The sequence below is a fragment of the Ascaphus truei genome, chromosome 9 (assembly GCF_040206685.1).
Source record: "Ascaphus truei isolate aAscTru1 chromosome 9, aAscTru1.hap1, whole genome shotgun sequence".
Lineage (NCBI taxonomy): Eukaryota > Metazoa > Chordata > Amphibia > Anura > Ascaphidae > Ascaphus > Ascaphus truei.
The window spans coordinates 503,007-522,778 of NC_134491.1; the positions used below are offsets into that span (position 1 = coordinate 503,007).

At 52.8% G+C, this 19,772-nt stretch overlaps 1 protein-coding gene across 8 annotated transcripts in view; it reads right to left on the reverse strand.

Annotated features, from left to right (window-relative positions):
• Positions 1-19,772, reverse strand: part of NPAS3 (neuronal PAS domain protein 3) — a 414,873-nt gene that overhangs the window by 190,144 nt on the left and 204,957 nt on the right. The window contains exon 1 of one of the 8 annotated variants that reach the window (XM_075613161.1): positions 10,582-10,632. The exons of 6 other annotated variants lie outside the window; for them this stretch is intronic. In XM_075613161.1, coding sequence (XP_075469276.1) covers positions 10,582-10,624 — 43 coding nt within the window. In that variant the 5' untranslated portion in view covers positions 10,625-10,632. Of the gene's footprint in view, positions 1-2,767; positions 3,023-10,581; positions 10,633-19,772 lie in introns of those variants that run through there. One more of the 8 variants, XM_075613160.1, reaches the window with a different exon arrangement.

The following is a 19,772-nucleotide window of genomic DNA, read 5'->3' on the forward strand; positions in this document are numbered from 1 at the left end:
CTCATAAGAAGGAGGTTAATATCAATAAGAATATTTTCATAGATAGAGCTGACAGTGTGCACAGAATTTACAGGCACCGGAAATCCCTGCCCTGCAGAGCTAACAATCTCCTTTCTAGCACCTGCTGCCCCAGGGGTAGAAAGTGAACCAATTACGTTTGGTCTCACATACAATCCTAACACTTTAAAGACCAGCAAGGTGTTTAGTGTTCTGTGCGTAGTAAGATTGCTTGTCCAAACAACAATGCATCACCTGGATGGATATAAAGAGCGCTCGGCCTCCTACCTCCCGGGCTTCAGCGGACACATTCCTGACACCTGAGAGATGAATTGGAGGATGGAGCCTCTCTAATCCAGCTGAGTGAGCAGACGGCAGCACCTTGCTCCCCTCCCCACCTCTCTGTGCCTCTCAAGCATGACCTGCAGCTCTGGGCCTGCGCTCCCCATGTGTAAGAGCTGAAGTCCAGGCCGTGGATTTCATTTCATCTGGAGAGAATGAACCCAACGGCTGCCTGCTCCCTGCCCCCAGCTCTGTGTCTCTCACCTGTCACATCACAGGGTCCGCAGAGAGGAGTGATGACAGGTGCTCACACATAAGGACAGGTGGGCACAGACAGGGGGACACAGCCTACATGGTGTGTGCAGGCAGGCACTAAGCGTGTGTGTGTGTGTGTGTGTGTGTGTGTGTGTGTGTGTGTGTGTGTGTGTGTGTGTGTGTGTGTGTGTGTGTGTGTGTGTGTGTGTGTGTGTGTGTGTGTGTGTGTGTATAGATGGATAGATAGATAGATATGACAAAAAGAACCACACAAAATATGTAGCACTCAGGTGGAAATAAGTGTTAATATAAATAAAATATATTATAACTAATATAATTACTTAATTAAAAATAGCAAACATTTAACTTTACTAAATATTACAACAAACCATAACGTGATTGTGATAAAGAATGAGTCCAAAAAGAATGTTCCACTTGATGAAAAAATCCAGAGAGGTAAGTGTCCCAAAGAAGATCCAGGGAGTGTGTTGCAGCTTCAGATAAAAGTGCTATAGCCAACCACTACGAATCTAAGAACAAAAAACAAACAGAAGCACAAGCTCCATAGCATGTAACTGTTTAAATAGCATGTAACTGTTTAAACATGTTAAACAGTTACATGCTATGTAGCATGTAGCTTGCGCTTCTGTTTGTTTTATATATATATATATATATATATATATATATATATATATATATATATATATATCACACACAAAAGATGTAGCGCTAAGGTGGGAATATGAATTAGATAAAGGAATGTGTAAAAAATGTGAATAAACTATTAATAAGTGATTAATTAATTAGTGTGCCCCTAATCTAATAATATTAAGAATAAATATGCTAAACAGTGAAACAATTATAAAAAAAGCTGTGTGTGCTGTGCACGCGCATAGTAAGTGAAACTTCTTTGACTTTTGTCACAGAAATTGTATTTGTGTTGGTGATGTTTTAATTAAAATTCAAAATACAATTTCAGTGACAAAACGCAAATAAATTTGACTTATAATGCGCGTGCTCGGCACACATCCCCTGTATTAGCTATTTGCACTAAGTGTGAATTCCTTGTGTGTATGTGTGTCAATCAGTGTATGTGTGTCAGTCAGTGTGTGTGTGTGTGTGTGTGTATGTGTATGTGTGTCAGTATGTGTGTCAGTCAGTGTGTATGTGTGTCAGTCAGTGTGTGTGTGTATGTGTGTCAGTCAGTGTGTGTGTGTGTATGTGTGTGTCAGTCAGTGTGTGTGTGTGTGTGTGTATGTGTGTCAGTCAGTGTGTGTATGTGTGTCAGTCAGTGTGTGTGTGTATGTGTCAGTCAGTGTGTGTATGTGTGTCAGTCAGTGTGTGTGTGTGTGTATGTGTGTCAGTCAGTGTGTATGTGTGTCAGTCAGTGTGTATGTGTGTCAGTCAGTGTGTATGTGTGTCAGTCAGTGTGTATGTGTGTCAGTCAGTGTGTATGTGTGTCAGTCAGTGTGTATGTGTGTCAGTCAGTGTGTATGTGTGTCAGTCAGTGTGTATGTGTGTCAGTCAGTGTGTGTGTGTGTGTGTCAATCAGTGTTTGTGTGTGTGTGTATGTATGTGTGTCAGTCTGTTGCTAGGATACGGCAGGTGCTGGCTAGACAATTACCCTCTATTGGCTATAGAGGGCAGGGTATTTGCCTACAGTGCACAGATTTCAGGGCAGCTCCCTCTTTGCACATGAACATTGACAGGAGAGGGTTTCCTGGGTGGGGACAGTGACAGGAGAGGGTCCCCTGGGTGGGGACAGTGACAGGGGAGGGACCCCTGGGTGGGGACAGTGACAGGACAGGGTCCCCTGGGTGGGGACAGTGACAGAAGAGGGTCCCCCGGGTAGGGACAGTGACAGGTGAGGAGGGACCCCTGGGCGGGGACAGTGACAGAAGAGGGTCCCCTGGACCCTGTGCCTCATACATCTGTCCTTAAGCCCAGGTCACAGTCCTGAGCCAGCCCTGGCTTTCTATCCCCCCATTACTCCCTGCCTGAGGTCCCGTCCCAGGGGTGGTTGCACTCATTGTCTCACAAGTGAACCTGCCTCCATACAGGAGACTGGGGACCCGGAAGTGTGTGTTCAGCAAGAACCACAAGTACCACAATGCACTGGGGGGGCTGGAACCCGGAAGTGGGGGTCTCAGCCTGACATGCGCCCATTCGCTGCACCCCAATATGTGACCCTTTCCCTGCCCCCCGCTCGGACATTATTGGGGGTCTCCCTCACCTAACGGGGGCGCGCATGGCTCCTCCTCGCAGCTGCTGCCGCCGCCGCCCTCCGGGCCTTCCTCCCGGCAGGCCTCGATACTTCCGCTCTCCAGACCTTCCTCCCGGCAGGCCTCGCTGCTTCCGGCCTCCCCGGTACCGGAGGGGGCACAGGACAGGGATACTGTAGCCCGCGCCAGAGACATCAAGCGGTTTCCTCCTATGTGTGTCTGTGTGTGTGTCTGTGTGTGTGTCTGTGTGTGTGTCTGTGTGTGTGTCTGTGTCTGTGTCTGTGTCTGTGTCTGTGTCTGTGTGTGTGTGTGTGTGTGTGTGTGTGAGTCAGTGTGTGTGTATGTCAGTCAGTGTGTGTCTATGTGTGTCAGTGTGTGTCTCTCTCCCCCCCACCCCCGAGGTACACGACCGCGGAGCAGCCCCCATTCTCTACCCCCGGTAGAGCTGCGTTTCCTGCTGCAGGAGGCTCCCGGCGGAGGTACGGGGCCACAAGGGGGTTACAGGAGGGCACGAAAATGCGCGTGGGGCGCTCTTCCTCACCCCCCTCTGATGATGCTGTGTGGGACGCATTCCCTTGCACAGCCAACACCAACAGCCTCTTCTGCCGCCATCACTGCGGCGCGGGAGCGGCAATGGCGGCCGTTCACTCGCCCCCGATAGCAGCACAGTTGCGCAGCATGCAGACCCCTCAGCCATTGGTATTGGCTTTCTCCGGCAGCCGGGTCAGCGGCCTCCAGCCCCCCGGGGAGCTGCTGTAGCAATGCATCTGGGGGGAATGGCGGCACGCATGTGCTGGAGCGACCGGGGCTGAGCAGCTGAACAGCGCATGTGCGGCATAGCAGCAGGCAGCGAGCGGAGAACGGCGGCCATTAGGAGCGGCGCCGGCGGCTATCGCCGCCGCCGCCGCATATATCAGCAGCCATGTGTGGGTTGCGGCGGCCATCAGGAGCGGCGCCGTCGGCTATCGCCGCCGCCGCCGCATCTGATTTGTGGAGCGGGTGTGATGTCAGTGTTGGGGTTGGGCTGTGCCAGAACACAGCCCGGCCTCAACTGCCAGCACTGACGTCACATCCGTTTCATTTCTGTCTCCACAATCCATTTTTGCCCCAGTTCGAATGAGGTGCCACTAAGGAAGTTTCACTTCAATAATTGTAACTTAAACCACAGAAGATGTGTCCCAGTAGTTCCACATGATGAATAATCCAGAGAGGTTCAAAGTTAGTAGCTTGCGCTTCTCTGTGTTATATATATATATATATATAAAATCTCAAACAAACCGATAGAGCCGCAGTCAAATCAGTTTTCTGATCTTAAGATAAATCAAACAACCAGCAGTCAGGGAAAGGTATAACCTCTGGTGGTGTTAACGGACCAGAATAATATTAACACACAAAAGAGGAGAAATAGGTCCTATATACAGCACTCAAGTTGATAAAAGGATAAGATGGATTTTATTAATAACACAAAAAACAAAAACATTTAAAATATACGTTAAACAACGAGAACCGCTAAACTCCTAAGTACTATTGCTGTAAACCATATACAAAAAGTCACAAAAGAACATAAAAATAAATATATATATACCAAAAATTACACAATGTTACATACATAGTTACATAGTAGATGAGGTTGAAAAAAGACATAGGTCCATCAAGTTCAACCTATGCTAAGTTTAGACAACAGATACTTTATCATATATCTATACTTACTTATTGGTCCAGAGGAAGGCAAACAAAAAACCCCATTAAGGGGAAAAATTAATTCCTTCCTGACTCCAAGAATTGGCAATCGGATTAATCCCTGGATCAACATCCTTCCCATGTATACTTATTTGGTATATCCCTGTATACCTTTCCCATCTAAAAAGATGTCCAACCTTTTTTTGAACAAATCTATTGTATCTGCCATCACAGTCTCCATGGGTAATGAATTCCACATTTTAACTGCCCTTACTGTAAAGAACCCTTTCCTTTGTTGCTGGTGAAATTTCCTTTCTTCCAACCTTAAGGGATGGCCCAGAGTCCTTTGTACTGCCCGTGGGGTGAATAGTTCTTTTGAAAGCTCCTTGTATTGTCCCTGAATATATTTGTATATAGTTATCATATCCCCTCTTAGACGCCTCTTTTCTAATGTAAATAAATCTAATTTAGCTAGCCTCTCCTCATAAGTTAGAATGTCCATCCCCTGTATTAATTTGGTGGCTCTTCTCTGCACTCTCTCAAGATCCATAATGTCTTTTCTTAGGATTGGTGCCCAAAATTGTACTCCTTATTCAAGGTGTGGTGTTACTAATGCTTTGTAAAGGGGCATAATTATGTTTACTTTCCTTCCATCCATTGCCCGTTTCATGCAAGATAAGATTTTGTTTGCCTTTGCAGCTACTGCATGACATTGGGCACTATTGCTAAGCCTGCTGTCTACAAGCACTCCTAAATCCTTCTCCATCAAGGATTCCCCCAATATATCTCCATTTAATTTGTAAGTCGCCTTTTTATTCTTGCATCCCAAATGCATAACCTTACATTTATCTGTATTAAACCTCATCTGCCATTTACCTGCCCACGTTTCCAGTCTCTCCAAGTCCTTCTGAAGAAAATTACATCCTGCTCTGATTCTATTACCTTACACAATTTAGTATCATCAGCAAAGATGGAGACTTGCTCTCCATCCCAACCTCAAGGTCATTAATATACAAGTTAAAAAGCAGGGTTCCAGTACCGATCCCTGAGGTACTCCACTCACGACTTTAGCCCAACCTGAAAAAGTTCCATTTATGACAACCCTCTTTTGTCTGTCCTTTAACCAGTTTTCAATCCAGGTGCATATATTATTACGGAGTTCAATTTTCTTTATTTTGTACACCAACCTCTTGTGTGAAACCGTATCAAAAGCTTTTGCAAAATCAAAGTAGACCACATCAACTGCATTACCCTGGTCTAAATTCCTACTTACTCCTCAAAGAAACAAATAAGGTTAGTTTGGCAAGATCTATCCTTCATAAATCCATGCTGACTATTACTAATAATTTTGTTTTCCATTAGGTATTCCTGAATATTATCCCGTATTAAACCTTCAAGTAGTTTCCCTACTATTGAAGTCAGGCTTACAGGTCTGTAATTTCCTGGTTGTGATCTAGTACCACATCTGCTTTAAGCCAATCTTGTGGTACTGAGCCAGTGGAAATGGAGTCCTTGAATATTAAATATAATGGTTTTGCTATTACTGAGCTTAACTCCTTGAGAACTCTTGTATGTATGCCATCGGGGCCAGGTGCCTTATTTACTTTAATTTTTTCAAGTCGCTTATGAACTTCTTCCTCAGTTAACCAATTGTTCATTAATATGGAGGTTGTGGCTTCCTCCTGCGGCACTACTATTGAACTTGAGCTTTTTCCTTATCTCCAATAATCTGCCTACCCATCTCACACTGAAAGGGTCCTATATTTTCTTTTCTCATTTTTTTTGTTATTAAGGTACTTAAAGAACTTTTTAGGGTTGACCTTACTTTCTATTGCAATCCTTTTTTAATTATCCATTTTTGCTAATTTGATTGCCCTTTTTCAATTTTTGTTACATTCCTTATAATTCTGATACGATGTCTCTGTCCCTTCTGATTTAAAGAATCTAAACGTCTTCCTCTTCTTGTCCATTTCCTCCCCTACCTGTTTATTTAGCTACATTGGTTTTGACTTATTTCTTTTATACTTATTACCCAAGGGTATACACTGATAAGTGTGCTTTTCTAACAATGTTTTAAAGACTGCCCATTTATCTTCTACATTTTTCCCTACAAAAACATCATCCCTTTGTATTACTGCTAGATTAGACCTCAGTTTATTAAAATCTGCCTTTCTAAAGTTTAAGGTCTTTGTTGAACCCAAGTAATCTGTTTTTTGATCATTTATTTCAAATGAGACCATGTTATGATCACTGTTACCCAAATGTTCCAGGACTTGAATATGCAAATAAATATATGTACCAAGTATATCATGCTGCATGAAAAACACACTGGTGCTCAAAAACATGTACAGTATGTAGGCGTACATGAAGATGGAAACTAGTACAGACTAGGGGGGAAGTATTCCCAGAGGCTGTAAGAAAGACCGGTCTTTGTATATATAATGTGTGCAAGCAGACAGCAGACAGGCACTAACCTACTGTATGTATATGTATATTTTTTCACTAAATGCAGACAGGTACTAACCTACTGATATATACACTGTGTGCAGATAGACACGGATCCCATACAGTCCCACAAAGGGGGGGAGGGAGCGTGTGTTACAAGGGGGGGAGGGAGCGTGTGTTACAAGGGGGAGAGGGTGCGTGTGTTACAAGGGGGAGAGGGAGCGTGTGTTACAAGTGGGGGGGGAGAGCGTGTGTTACAAGTGGGGGGAGCGTGTGTTACAAGGGGGGGAGCGTGTGCTACAAGGGGGAGAGGGAGCGTGTGTTACAAGGGGGGAGAGGGAGCGTGTGCTACAAGTGGGAGGAGGGAGGGGGAGCGCGTGTTACAAGTGGGGGGAGAGGGAGCGTGTGTTACAAGTGGGGGGAGAGGGAGCGTGTGTTACAAGGGGGGGAGGGAACGTGTGTTACATGGGGGGGAGAGGGAGCGTGTGTTACAAGGGGGGAGAGGGAGCGTGTGTTGCAGGGGGAGGGAGCGTGTGTTGCATGGGGGAGGGGGGAGGGAAAGTGTTGCAGTGGGGAGGGGGGAGGGGGAAAGTGTTGCAGTGGGGAGGGGGAGGGGGAAAGTGTTGCAGTGGGGAGGGGGGAGGGAGAATGTGTTGCAGGGGGGAGGGGGGAGGGAGGAGGGAGAATGTGTTGCAGGGGGGAGGGGGGAGGGAGAATGTGTTGCAGGGGGAGGGAGCGTGTGTTGCAAGAGGGAAGAGAGCGTGTGTTGCAGGGGGGAGGGAGCGTGTGTTGCAGGGGGGGAGGGAGCGTGTGTTGCAGGGGGGGAGGGAGCGTGTGTTGCATGGGGGGGAGGGAGCGTGTGTTTCGGGGGGGGTAGGGAGCGTGCGTTGCAGGGGGGGAAGGGGGTAGGGAGCATGTGTTGCAGGGGGGGAAGGGGGTAGGGAGCGTGTGTTGCAGGGGGAGGGAGGGTGTGTTGCAGGGGGGAGGGTGCGTGTGTTGCAGGGGGGGAGGGAGCGTGTGTTGCAAGAGGGAAGAGAGCGTGTGTTGCAGGGGGGAGGGAGCGTGTGTTGCAGGGGGGGAGGGAGCGTGTGTTGCAGGGGGGGAGGGAGCGTGTGTTGCATGGGGGGGAGGGAGCGTGTGTTTCAGGGGGGGGTAGGGAGCGTGCATTGCAGGGGAGGAAGGGGGTAGGGAGCGTGTGTTGCAGGGTGGGAAGGGGGTAGGGAGCGTGTGTTGCAGGGGGGAGGGAGGGTGTGTTGCAGGGGGGAGGGTGCGTGTGTTGCAGGGGGGGAGAGAGCGTGTGTTGCAGGGAGGAGGGAGGGTGTGTTGCAGGGGGGGAGGGAGGGTGTGTTGCAGGGGGGGAGGAAGCGTGTGTTGCAGGGGAGGAGGGAGCGTGTGTTGCTAAGGGGGAGGGAGCGTGTGTTGCGGGGGGGGAGGGAGCGTGTGTTACAGGGGGGGAGGGAAGGAGCGTGTGTTACAGGGGTGGGGAAGAAGCGTTTGTTATGGGGGAAGGAGGAAGAGGGAGCGTGTGTTACAGGGGGGAAGAAGCGTTTGTTACGGGGGAGGGAGAGGGAGCGTGTATTACAGGGGGAGAGGGAGCGTGAGTTGCAGGGTGGGAGGGAGCATGTGTTGCAGGGGGGGAAGGGGGTAGGGAGCGTGTGTTGCAGGGGGGAGGGAGGGTGTGTTGCAGGGGGGGAGGGAGGGTGTGTTGCAGGGGGGGAGGGAGGGTGTGTTGCAGGGGGGAGGGAGCGTGTGTTGCAGGGGGGGAGGGAGCGTGTGTTGCAGGGGGGGAGGGAGCGTGTGTTGCAGGGGGGGATGGAGCGTGTGTTGCAGGGTGGGAGGGAGCGTGTGTTGCAGGGGGGGAGGGAGAGTGTGTTGCATGGGGGAGGGGGGGGAAGTGTTGCAGTGGGGAGGGGGAGGGGGAAAGTGTTGCAGTGGGGAGGGGGAGGGAGAAAGTGTTGCAGGGGGAAGGGGGAGGGAGAATGTGTTGCAGGGGGAGGGGGAGGGAGAATGTGTTGCAGGGGGAGGGGGAGGGAGAATGTGTTGCAGGGGGGAGGGGGGAGGGAGAGTGTGTTGCAGGGGGAGGGAGCGTGTGTTGCAGGAGGGAAGAGAGCGTGTGTTGCAGGGGGGGAGGGAGCGTGTGTTTCAGGGGGGGTAGGGAGCGTGCGTTGCAGGGGAGGAAGGGGGTGGGGAGCGTGTGTTGCAGGGTGGGAGGGAGCATGTGTTGCAGGGGGGGAGAGAGCGTGTGTTGCAGGGGGGAGGGAGCGAGTGTTGCAGGGGGGGAGGGAGCGTGTATTGCAGGGGGGGAGGGAAGGAGCGTGTGTTACAGGGGTGGGGAAGAAGCGTTTGTTACGGGGGAAGGAGGAAGAGGGAGCGTGTGTTACAGGGGGGAAGAAGCGTTTGTTACGGGGGAGGGAGAGGGAGCGTGTATTACAGGGGGAGAGGGAGCGTGAGTTGCAGGGTGGGAGGGAGCGTGTGTTGCAGGGGGGGAAGGGGGTAGGGATCGTGTGTTGCAGGGGGGGAAGAGAGCGTTTGTTGCAGGGGGGGAGGGAGCGTGTGTTGCAGGGGGGGAGGGATCGTGTGTTGCTGGGGGGGAGGGATCGTGTGTTGCTGGTGGGGAGGGAGCGTGTGTTGCAGGGGGGGAGGGAGCGTGTGTTTCAGGGGGGGAAGGGGGTAGGGATCGTGTGTTGCAGGGGGGGAAGAGAGCGTTTGTTGCAGGGGGGGAGGGAGCGTGTGTTGCAGGGGGGGAGGGAGCTTGTGTTGCCGTGGGGGAGGGAGCGTGTGTTGCAGGGGGGGGAGGTAGCGTGTGTTTCAGGGGGGGGGGAGGGAGCGTGTGTTGCAGGGGGGGGAGAGGGAGCGTCTGTTACAGAGGGGGAAAGAGCGTGCGTTACAGAGGGGGAAAGAGCGTGTGTTACGGGGGGAAGGAGCGTGTGTTACAGGGGGGGGAGGAAGGAGCGTGTGTTACAGTGGAGGGAGAGGGAGCGTGTGTTACAGGGGGGGGAAGAAGTGTTTGTTACGTGGGAGGGACAGGGAGCGTGTATTACAGGGGGAGATGGAGCGTGTGTTGCAGGGGGAGATGGAGCGTGTGTTGCAGGGGAGGAGGGAGCGTGTGTTGCAGGGGGGGAGGGAGCGTGTGTTGCAGGTGGGGAGGGAGCGTGTGTTGCAGGGGGGGAGGGAGCGTGTGTTGCAGGGGGGGAGGGAGCGTGTGTTGCAGGGGGGGAGGGAGCGTGTGTTGCAGGGGTGGAGGGAGCGTGTGTTGCAGGGGGGGAGGGAGTGTGTGTTGCAGGTGGGGAGGGAGCATGTGTTGCAGGGGGGGAGGGAGCGTGTGTTGCAGGGGGGGAGGGAGCGTGTGTTGCAGGGGGGGAGGGAGCGTGTGTTGCAGGGGGGGAGGGAGCGTGTGTTGCAGGGGGGGAGGGAGCGTGAGTTACAGAGGGGGAAAGAGCGTGTGTTACAGGGGGGAAGAAGCGTTTGTTACGGGGGAGGGAGGGAGAGGGAGCGTGTAATACAGGGGGAGAGGGAGCGTGTGTTACAGTGGGGGAGGAAGTGTGTGTTATGGGGAGAGGGAGCGTGTGTCACAGGGGGATTAAGAGGGGAGGAGTGAGAGGAGGGGGAGGGGAGGAGGGAGAGGAGGGGGGAGGAAGAGATGGGGGGGGGGGGTAGGGAGAGGAGGGGGGGTAGGGAGAGGAGGGGGCGCAGTAACAACCTGCGGCTGCTGTTCCATCCTGCCGAACAAGACGATAACTCATCCAGGCAGAAAAATATCAGCGTTCTGGGAATACGAGCGCAGCCTGAGTGTAATTAGAGAGTAAACTGCAGCGGAGGCGTGTGTGTAGGGAGAGAGACCACTCACACACAAGGGACTTCAATGTTAAGCCTGGCACACAACAGGTTAACTAAACACTCTACATTCTGTCCTCTCTGCTCTTTCTCTCTGTGACTGTCCTTTCTCTGTAACATGCACAAGAACACAGGCACTGCAGGGGTTACACTCATTTCTAATCATTGAGCCTGATCTCTAATATATAAGGTTGCATAGCTATAGCATGTATGCGTAAGATTGCTTTCCAGTGAGTGAGACTGCACTCCCTTTAGTGATACTCAAATCAACCGGAGAAGGAGCGGCTCAGTGAGTAAAGACACTGACTGTCACTGTGTTTGAAGCAGGGGAGCCTGGTTCAATTCCCGGTGTTGGCTCCGTGTGACCTTCGGTAAGACACTTTATCTCCCTGTGCCTTAGGCACCAAAAAAATAGATTGTAAGCTCCACGGGGCAGGGACTGTGTCTGTAAAAAGTCTCTGTAAAGCGCTACGTAAAACTAGCAGCGCTATACAAGAACAAACTACTACTATTATAATTATTATCTAATAAGAGAAATGAGACAGTCTTGTGATGAGAGAGATTACTGAATGAGTGAGTACTGGATTCACAAGCTCTGATCCTCCTTAGGAGCAGTCAGCGGAATGAAATGTTGAACTAAAAGCTCATCACAGCCCAACCACTGACACAAACACAAACACAAACACACATATTACAGAAATAACCTGCTTTACTCACACTACCTGTGCAATCAAAATTAATGAACTTCTAAGCTCCCCCAACCTCGGCGCCAGACCCGCCTGCACCGGACATGCTGAGTGACTCCAAGGCTTCACAGACAATTCATCTCCCTGCTAGGCCAATTTTAATTTAAATACAATTAGAGGCTGGGAATGAACATTATGCATGAGATAAAGCCCCGGAACATGCAGGCTATCATAAATACGATTTCGACAAAAAAGGGAAAAAATTAATTACGGAGCATTAGGGCAGAAGTCGAGATTTCTTTTGTATGTTCCAATAAATGTTAAATGCTTTTTAAACCGGTCAGCATGAAGAGATCCGCAGAACTGAGAGTTTGGGGATAGAAATGTACAGGAAACGGAGCACAGACTGAGAACCCGCACATCCCAAGTACTCAACGGCTGGGAACCCGCACACCCCAAGTACTCAACGGCTGGGAACCCGCACACCCCAAGTACTCAGCGGCTGAGAACCCGCACACCCCAAGTACTCAACGGCTGGGAACCCACACACCCCAAGTACTCAGCGGCTGGGAACCCGCACACCCCAAGTACTCAACGGCTGGGAACCCGCACACCCCAAGTACTCAACGGCTGGGAACCCGCACACCCCAAGTACTCAACGGCTGGGAACCCACACACCCCAAGTACTCAACGGCTGGGAACCCACACACCCCAAGTACTCAACGGCTGGGAACCCACACACCCCAAGTACTCAACGCCTGGGAACCCACACACCCCAAGTACTCAGCGGCTGGGAACCCACACACCCCAAGTACTCAAAGGCTGGGAACCCACACACCCCAAGTACTCAACGGCTGGGAACCCACACACCCCAAGTACTCAACGGCTGGGAACCCACACACCCCAAGTACTCAACGGCTGGGAACCCACACACCCCAAGTACTCAACGGCTGGGAACCCGCACACCCCAAGTACTCAACGGCTGGGAACCCGCACACCCCAAGTACTCAACGGCTGGGAACCCGCACACCCCAAGTACTCAGCAGCTGGGAACCCACACACCCCAAGTACTCAGCTGCTGGGAACCCACACACCCCAAGTACTCAACGGCTGGGAACCCACACACCCCAAGTACTCAACGGCTGGGAACCCGCACACCCCAAGTACTCAGCGGCTGGGAACCCACACACCCCAATTACTCAGCGGCTGGGAACCCACACACCCCAAGTACCCAACGGCTGGGAACCCGCACACCCCAATTACCTAACGGTTGGGAACCCACACACCCCAATTACCCAACGGCTGGGAACCCGCACACCCCAATCACCCAGTGGCTGGGAACCTGTGCACCCCAATTACCCAATGGCTGGGAACCCGCACACCCCAATAACCCAACGGCTGGGAACCCGCACACCCCAATTACCCAACGGCTGGGAACCCGCACACCCCAATTACCCAACGGCTGGGAACCCGTACACTCCAATTACACAACGTCTGGGAAAACACACCCTAATAACTCAACGGCTGGGAACCCGCACACCCCAAGTACTCAAGGTCTGGGAACCCGCACACCCCAATTACCCAACGGCTGGGAACCCGCACACCCCAATTACCCAACGGCTGGGAACCGCACACCCCAAGTACTCAACGGCTGGGAACCCACACACCCCAAGTACTCAGCGGCTGGAAACCCACACACCCCAAGTACTCAGCGGCTGGGAACCCGCACACCCCAAGTACTCAGCGGCTGGGAACCCGCACACCCCAAGTACTCAAGGTCTGGGAACCCGCACACCACAAGTACTCAGCGGCTGGTAACCCACACACCCCAATTACTCAAGGTCTGGGAACCCGCACACCCCAATTACCCAACGGCTGGGAACCCGAACACCCCAATAAACCAACGGCTGGGAACCCGCACACCCCAATTACCACACGGCTGGGAACCCGCACACCCCAAGTACTCAACGGCTGGGAACCCACACACCCCAAGTACTCAACGGCTGGGAACCCAAACACCCCAAGTACTCAAGGTCTGGGAACCCGCACACCCCAAGTACTCAAGGTCTGGGAACCCGCACACCCCAATTACCCAACGGCTGGGAACCCGCACACCCCAATTACCCAACGGCTGGGAACCGCACACCCCAAGTACTCAACGGCTGGGAACCCGCACACCCCAAGTACTCAACGGCTGGGAACCCACACACCCCAAGTACTCAACGGTTGGGAACCCACACACCCCAAGTACTCAACGGCTGGGAACCCGCACACCCCAAGTACTCAACGGCTGGGAACCCACACACCCCAAGTACTCAACGGCTGGGAACCCGCACACCCCAAGTACTCAAGGTCTGGGAACCCGCACACCCCAAGTACTCAGCGGCTGGGAACCCACACACCCCAAGTACTCAACGGCTGGGAACCCACACACCCCAAGTACTCAACGGCTGGGAACCCACACACCCCAAGTACTCAAGGTCTGGGAACCCGCACACCCCAATTACCAAACGGCTGGGAACCCGCACACCCCAATTACCCAACGGCTGGGAACCGCACACCCCAAGTACTCAACGGCTGGTAACCCACACACCCCAAGTACTCAACGGCTGGGAACCCGCACACCCCAAGTACTCAACGGCTGGGAACCCGCACACCCCAAGTACTCAACAGCTGGGAACCCACACACCCCAAGTACTCAACGGCTGGGAACCCGCACACCCCAAGTACTCAACGGCTGGGAACCCGCACACCCCAAGTACTCAAGGTCTGGGAACCCGCACACCCCAAGTACTCAGCGGCTGGGAACCCACACACCCCAAGTACTCAACGGCTGGGAACCCGCACACCCCAAGTACTCAAGGTCTGGGTACCCGCACACCCCAAGTACTCAGCGGCTGGGAACCCACACACCCCAAGTACTCAACGGCTGGGAACCCACACACCCCAAGTACTCAACGGCTGGGAACCCACACACCCCAAGTACTCAAGGTCTGGGAACCCGCACACCCCAATTACCCAACGGCTGGGAACCCGCACACCCCAATTACCCAACGGCTGGGAACCGCACACCCCAAGTACTCAACGGCTGGTAACCCACACACCCCAAGTACTCAACGGCTGGGAACCCGCACACCCCAAGTACTCAACGGCTGGGAACCGCACACCCCAAGTACTCAACGGCTGGGAACCTGCACACCCCAAGTACTCAACGGCTGGGAACCCACACACCCCAAGTACTCAACGGCTGGGAACCCGCACACCCCAAGTACTCAACGGCTGGGAACCGCACACCCCAAGTACTCAACGGCTGGGAACCCGCACACCCCAAGTACTCAACGGCTGGGAACCCACACACCCCAAGTACTCAGCGGCTGGGAACCCACACACCCCAAGTACTCAACGGCTGGGAACCCGCACACCCCAAGTACTCAGCGGCTGGGAACCCGCACACCCCAAGTACTCAGCGGCTGGGAACCCGCACACCCCAAGTACTCAAGGTCTGGGAACCCGTACACCCCAATTACACAACGTCTGGGAAAACACACCCTTAATAACTCAACGGCGGGGAACCCGCACACCCCAATTACCCAACGGCTGGGATCCCGTACACCCCAATTACACAACGTCTGGGAAAACACACCCTAATAACTCAACGGCTGGGAACCCGCACACCCCAATTACCAAATGTCTGGGAACCCGCACACCCCAATAAACCAACGGCTCGGAACCCGCACACCCCAATTACCACACGGCTGGGAATCCGCACACCCCAATTACCCAACGGCTGGGAACCCACACACCCCAATATCCCAATGGCTGCGTTCCCACACACCCCATTTACTCAATGGCTGGAAATTTGCACACCCCAATTACCCAACTCCTGGGAACTTGCACACCCCATTTACCAAATGGCTTGGTGCCTGCACACCCCTATAACCCAACAGCTGGGAACCCGCACGCCCCAATTACCTAACGGCTGGGAACCCGCACACCCCAAGTACTCAGCGGCTGGAAACCCACACACCCCAAGTACTCAGCGGCTGGGAACCCGCACACCCCAAGTACTCAGCGGCTGGGAACCCGCACACCCCAAGTACTCAAGGTCTGGGAACCCGCACACCCCAAGTACTCAGCGGCTGGTAACCCACACACCCCAATTACTCAAGGTCTGGGAACCCGCACACCCCAATTACCCAACGGCTGGGAACCCGAACACCCCAATAAACCAAGGGCTGGGAACCCGCACACCCCAATTACCACACGGCTGGGAACCCGCACACCCCAAGTACTCAACGGCTGGGAACCCACACACCCCAAGTACTCAACGGCTGGGAACCCAAACACCCCAAGTACTCAAGGTCTGGGAACCCGCACACCCCAATTACCCAACGGCTGGGAACCCGCACACCCCAATTACCCAACGGTTGGGAACCGCACACCCCAAGTACTCAACGGCTGGGAACCCGCACACCCCAAGTACTCAACGGCTGGGAACCCACACACCCCAAGTACTCAACGGTTGGGAACCCACACACCCCAAGTACTCAACGGCTGGGAACCCACACACCCCAAGTACTCAACGGCTGGGAACCCGCACACCCCAAGTACTCAAGGTCTGGGAACCCGCACACCCCAAGTACTCAGCAGCTGGGAACCCACACACCCCAAGTACTCAACGGCTGGGAACCCACACACCCCAAGTACTCAACGGCTGGGAACCCACACGCCCCAAGTACTCAAGGTCTGGGAACCCGCACACCCCAATTACCAAACGGCTGGGAACCCGCACACCCCAATTACCCAACGGCTGGGAACCGCACACCCCAAGTACTCAACGGCTGGTAACCCACACACCCCAAGTACTCAACGGCTGGGAACCCGCACACCCCAAGTACTCAACGGCTGGGAACCCGCACACCCCAAGTACTCAACAGCTGGGAACCCACACACCCCAAGTACTCAACGGCTGGGAACCCGCACACCCCAAGTACTCAACGGCTGGGAACCCGCACACCCCAAGTACTCAAGGTCTGGGAACCCGCACACCCCAAGTACTCAGCGGCTGGGAACCCACACACCCCAAGTACTCAACGGCTGGGAACCCGCACACCCCAAGTACTCAACGGCTGGGAACCCGCACACCCCAAGTACTCAAGGTCTGGGTACCCGCACACCCCAAGTACTCAGCGGCTGGGAACCCACACACCCCAAGTACTCAACGGCTGGGAACCCACACACCCCAAGTACTCAACGGCTGGGAACCCACACACCCCAAGTACTCAAGGTCTCGGAACCCGCACACCCCAATTACCCAACGGCTGGGAACCCGCACACCCCAATTACCCAACGGCTGGGAACCCGCACACCCCAATTACCCAACGGCTGGGAACCCGCACACCCCAATTACCTAACGGTTGGGAACCCACACACCCCAATTACCCAACGGCTGGGAACCCGAACACCCCAATTACACAATGGTTGGGAACCCGCACACCCCAATCACCCAGTGGCTGGGAACCTGTGCACCCCAATTACCCAACGGCTGGGAACCCGCACACCCCAATAACCCAACGGCTGGGAACCCGCACACCCCAATTACCCAACGGCTGGGAACCCGCACACCCCAATTACCCAACGGCTGGGAACCCGTACACCCCAATTACACAACGTCTGGGAAAACACACCCTTAATAACTCAACGGCGGGGAACCCGCACACCCCAATTACCCAACGGCTGGGATCCCGTACACCCCAATTACACAACGTCTGGGAAAACACACCCTAATAACTCAACGGCTGGGAACCCGCACACCCCAATTACCAAATGTCTGGGAACCCGCACACCCCAATAAACCAACGGCTCGGAACCCGCACACCCCAATTACCACACGGCTGGGAATCCGCACACCCCAATTACCCAACGGCTGGGAACCCACACACCCCAATATCCCAATGGCTGCGTTCCCACACACCCCATTTACTCAATGGCTGGAAATTTGCACACCCCAATTACCCAACTCCTGGGAACTTGCACACCCCATTTACCAAATGGCTTGGTGCCTGCACACCCCTATAACCCAACAGCTGGGAACCCGCACGCCCCAATTACCTAACGGCTGGGTACCCACACTCCCCAATTACCCAACGGGTACTTTTCAGATTTAGAACCCCCTTGTGTGTGTCCTAATATATCTAAAAACTAATCCTTTGCAGATGGATTATGTGTAACTAGTACACAGGTATAATACAGACCCCGTATAGCGGTGCATGTTACACACAGACCCTGTGTAGCGGTGTTCGGTACACTCAGACCCTGTGTAGTGGTGTTCGGTACGTACAGACCCTGTGTAGCGGTGTTCGATACACACAGCCCCAGTATAGCGGTGCACAGTACACACAGCCCCAGTATAGCGGTGTTCGGTCCACACAGCCCCAGTATAGCGGTGTTCGGCACACACAGACCCTGTGTAGCGGTGTTCGGTACGTACAGACCCTGTGTAACGGTGTTCGGTACACACAGCCCCAGTATAGCGGTGTTCGGTACACACAGCCCCAGTATAGCGGTGTTCGGTACACACAGCCCCAGTATAGAGGTGTTCGGTACACACAGCCCCAGTATAGCGGTGTTCGGTACACACAGCCCCAGTATAGCGGTGTTCGGTACACACAGCCCCAGTATAGCGGTGTTCGGTACACACAGCCCCAGTATAGCGGTGTTCGGTACACACAGAGTCCAGTCCTTGGTCCGTCTGGCTGTCGCTCCCTCATTAAGATGCTCAGAGCTCGCACATCTGTGCAGAACATTTGCATTTTGCCTTTCAGAAATCCCTGATTAAAATGTTTCTGACCTTTCAGCTTAATTAGTTTTACCAATTATCCTGACACTTTAACCCCGTGGCATGTGCCACCAATCATGTGGAGCAGAGAGGCCACACCACGGCCAGTCCACAAACACTCCAAATCAGAGGAAGCGCTGGTGAGAACTGTGTGTACAGAACCGCTGTGGCCCGGGATACAACACAAAGGCTGAGCACAGGGGTTACCCTTATGGGGTGTGGGGACCCCTCTATCACAGAAAGCAACGTCCCCCGCAAAACAAAAAGGGGGTTTATTTGGCATCCGCAGCGTCTCTACAGCACGTGGAGCAGCACATTATCTGTATTATAAATACAGCATGTCTGTATTATACACAGAGAATATCTGTATTATACACAGAGCATATCTGCATTATATACAGAGCATATATGTTTTATACACAGAGCATAGCTGCATTATACACAGAGCAGGGTGTATCTGTATTATACACAGAGCAGTGCGGATTGGTATTATACACAGAGCAGTGTGTATGGATATTATACGCAGATCAGGGTGAATGGGTACTATACACAGATAAGGTTGCCAGGTGTCCAGTATTGAACCGGACTGTCCTGAATTTGGACACTCAGTCCAGTAAATAAATAGAGATAATACTGGACGTGTATGTGTATACCAGTATTACCTCTCTGGACGTGTATGTGTATACCGGTATTACCTCTCTGGACGTGTGTGTATACCGGTATTACCTCTCTGGACGTGTACGTGTATAATGGTATTACATCTCTGGACATGTATCTGTATACCGGTATTACCTCTCTGGGTATGTGTATATATGTATACCTCTCTGGGCGTGTACGTGTATACCGGTATTACCTCTCTGGGCGTATATGTGTATACCGGTATTACCTCTCTGGGCGTGTACGTGTATACCGGTATTACCTCTCTGGGCGTGTACGTGTATACCGGTATTACCTCTCTGGGCGTATATGTGTATACCGGTATTACCTCTCTGGGCGTATATGTGTATACCGGTATTACCTCTCTGGGTATGTGTATACCAGTATTACCTCTCTGGGCGTGTACGTGTATACCGGTATTACCTCTCTGGGCGTATATGTGTATACCGGTATTACCTCTCTGGGCGTGTATGTGTATACCGGTATTACCTCTCTGGGCGTGAATGTGTATGCCGGTATTACCTCTCTGGGCGTGTATGTGTATACCGGTATTACCTCTCTGGGCGTGTATGTGTATACCGGTATTACCTCTCTGGGCGTGTATGTGTATACCGGTATTACCTCTCTGGGCGTGTATGTGTATGCCGGTATACCTCTCTGGGCGTGTGTGTGTATACCAGTGTAGCCATGTGTAAAATTGGTGTTACATATCTCTCTCATTCTGTGCAGTAATCCCTGGTAAGAGGGCAGGGTTACCAGAAGTCATAATGGAGGTTTGCCCTCAAACCCTGTGATGTGTAACATGTAGCAAAGGAAGTGACAGCATGCTCTGTGTCCACTGTTAGTGACTCAGAGGTGGATCTTTCTGGAACCTAC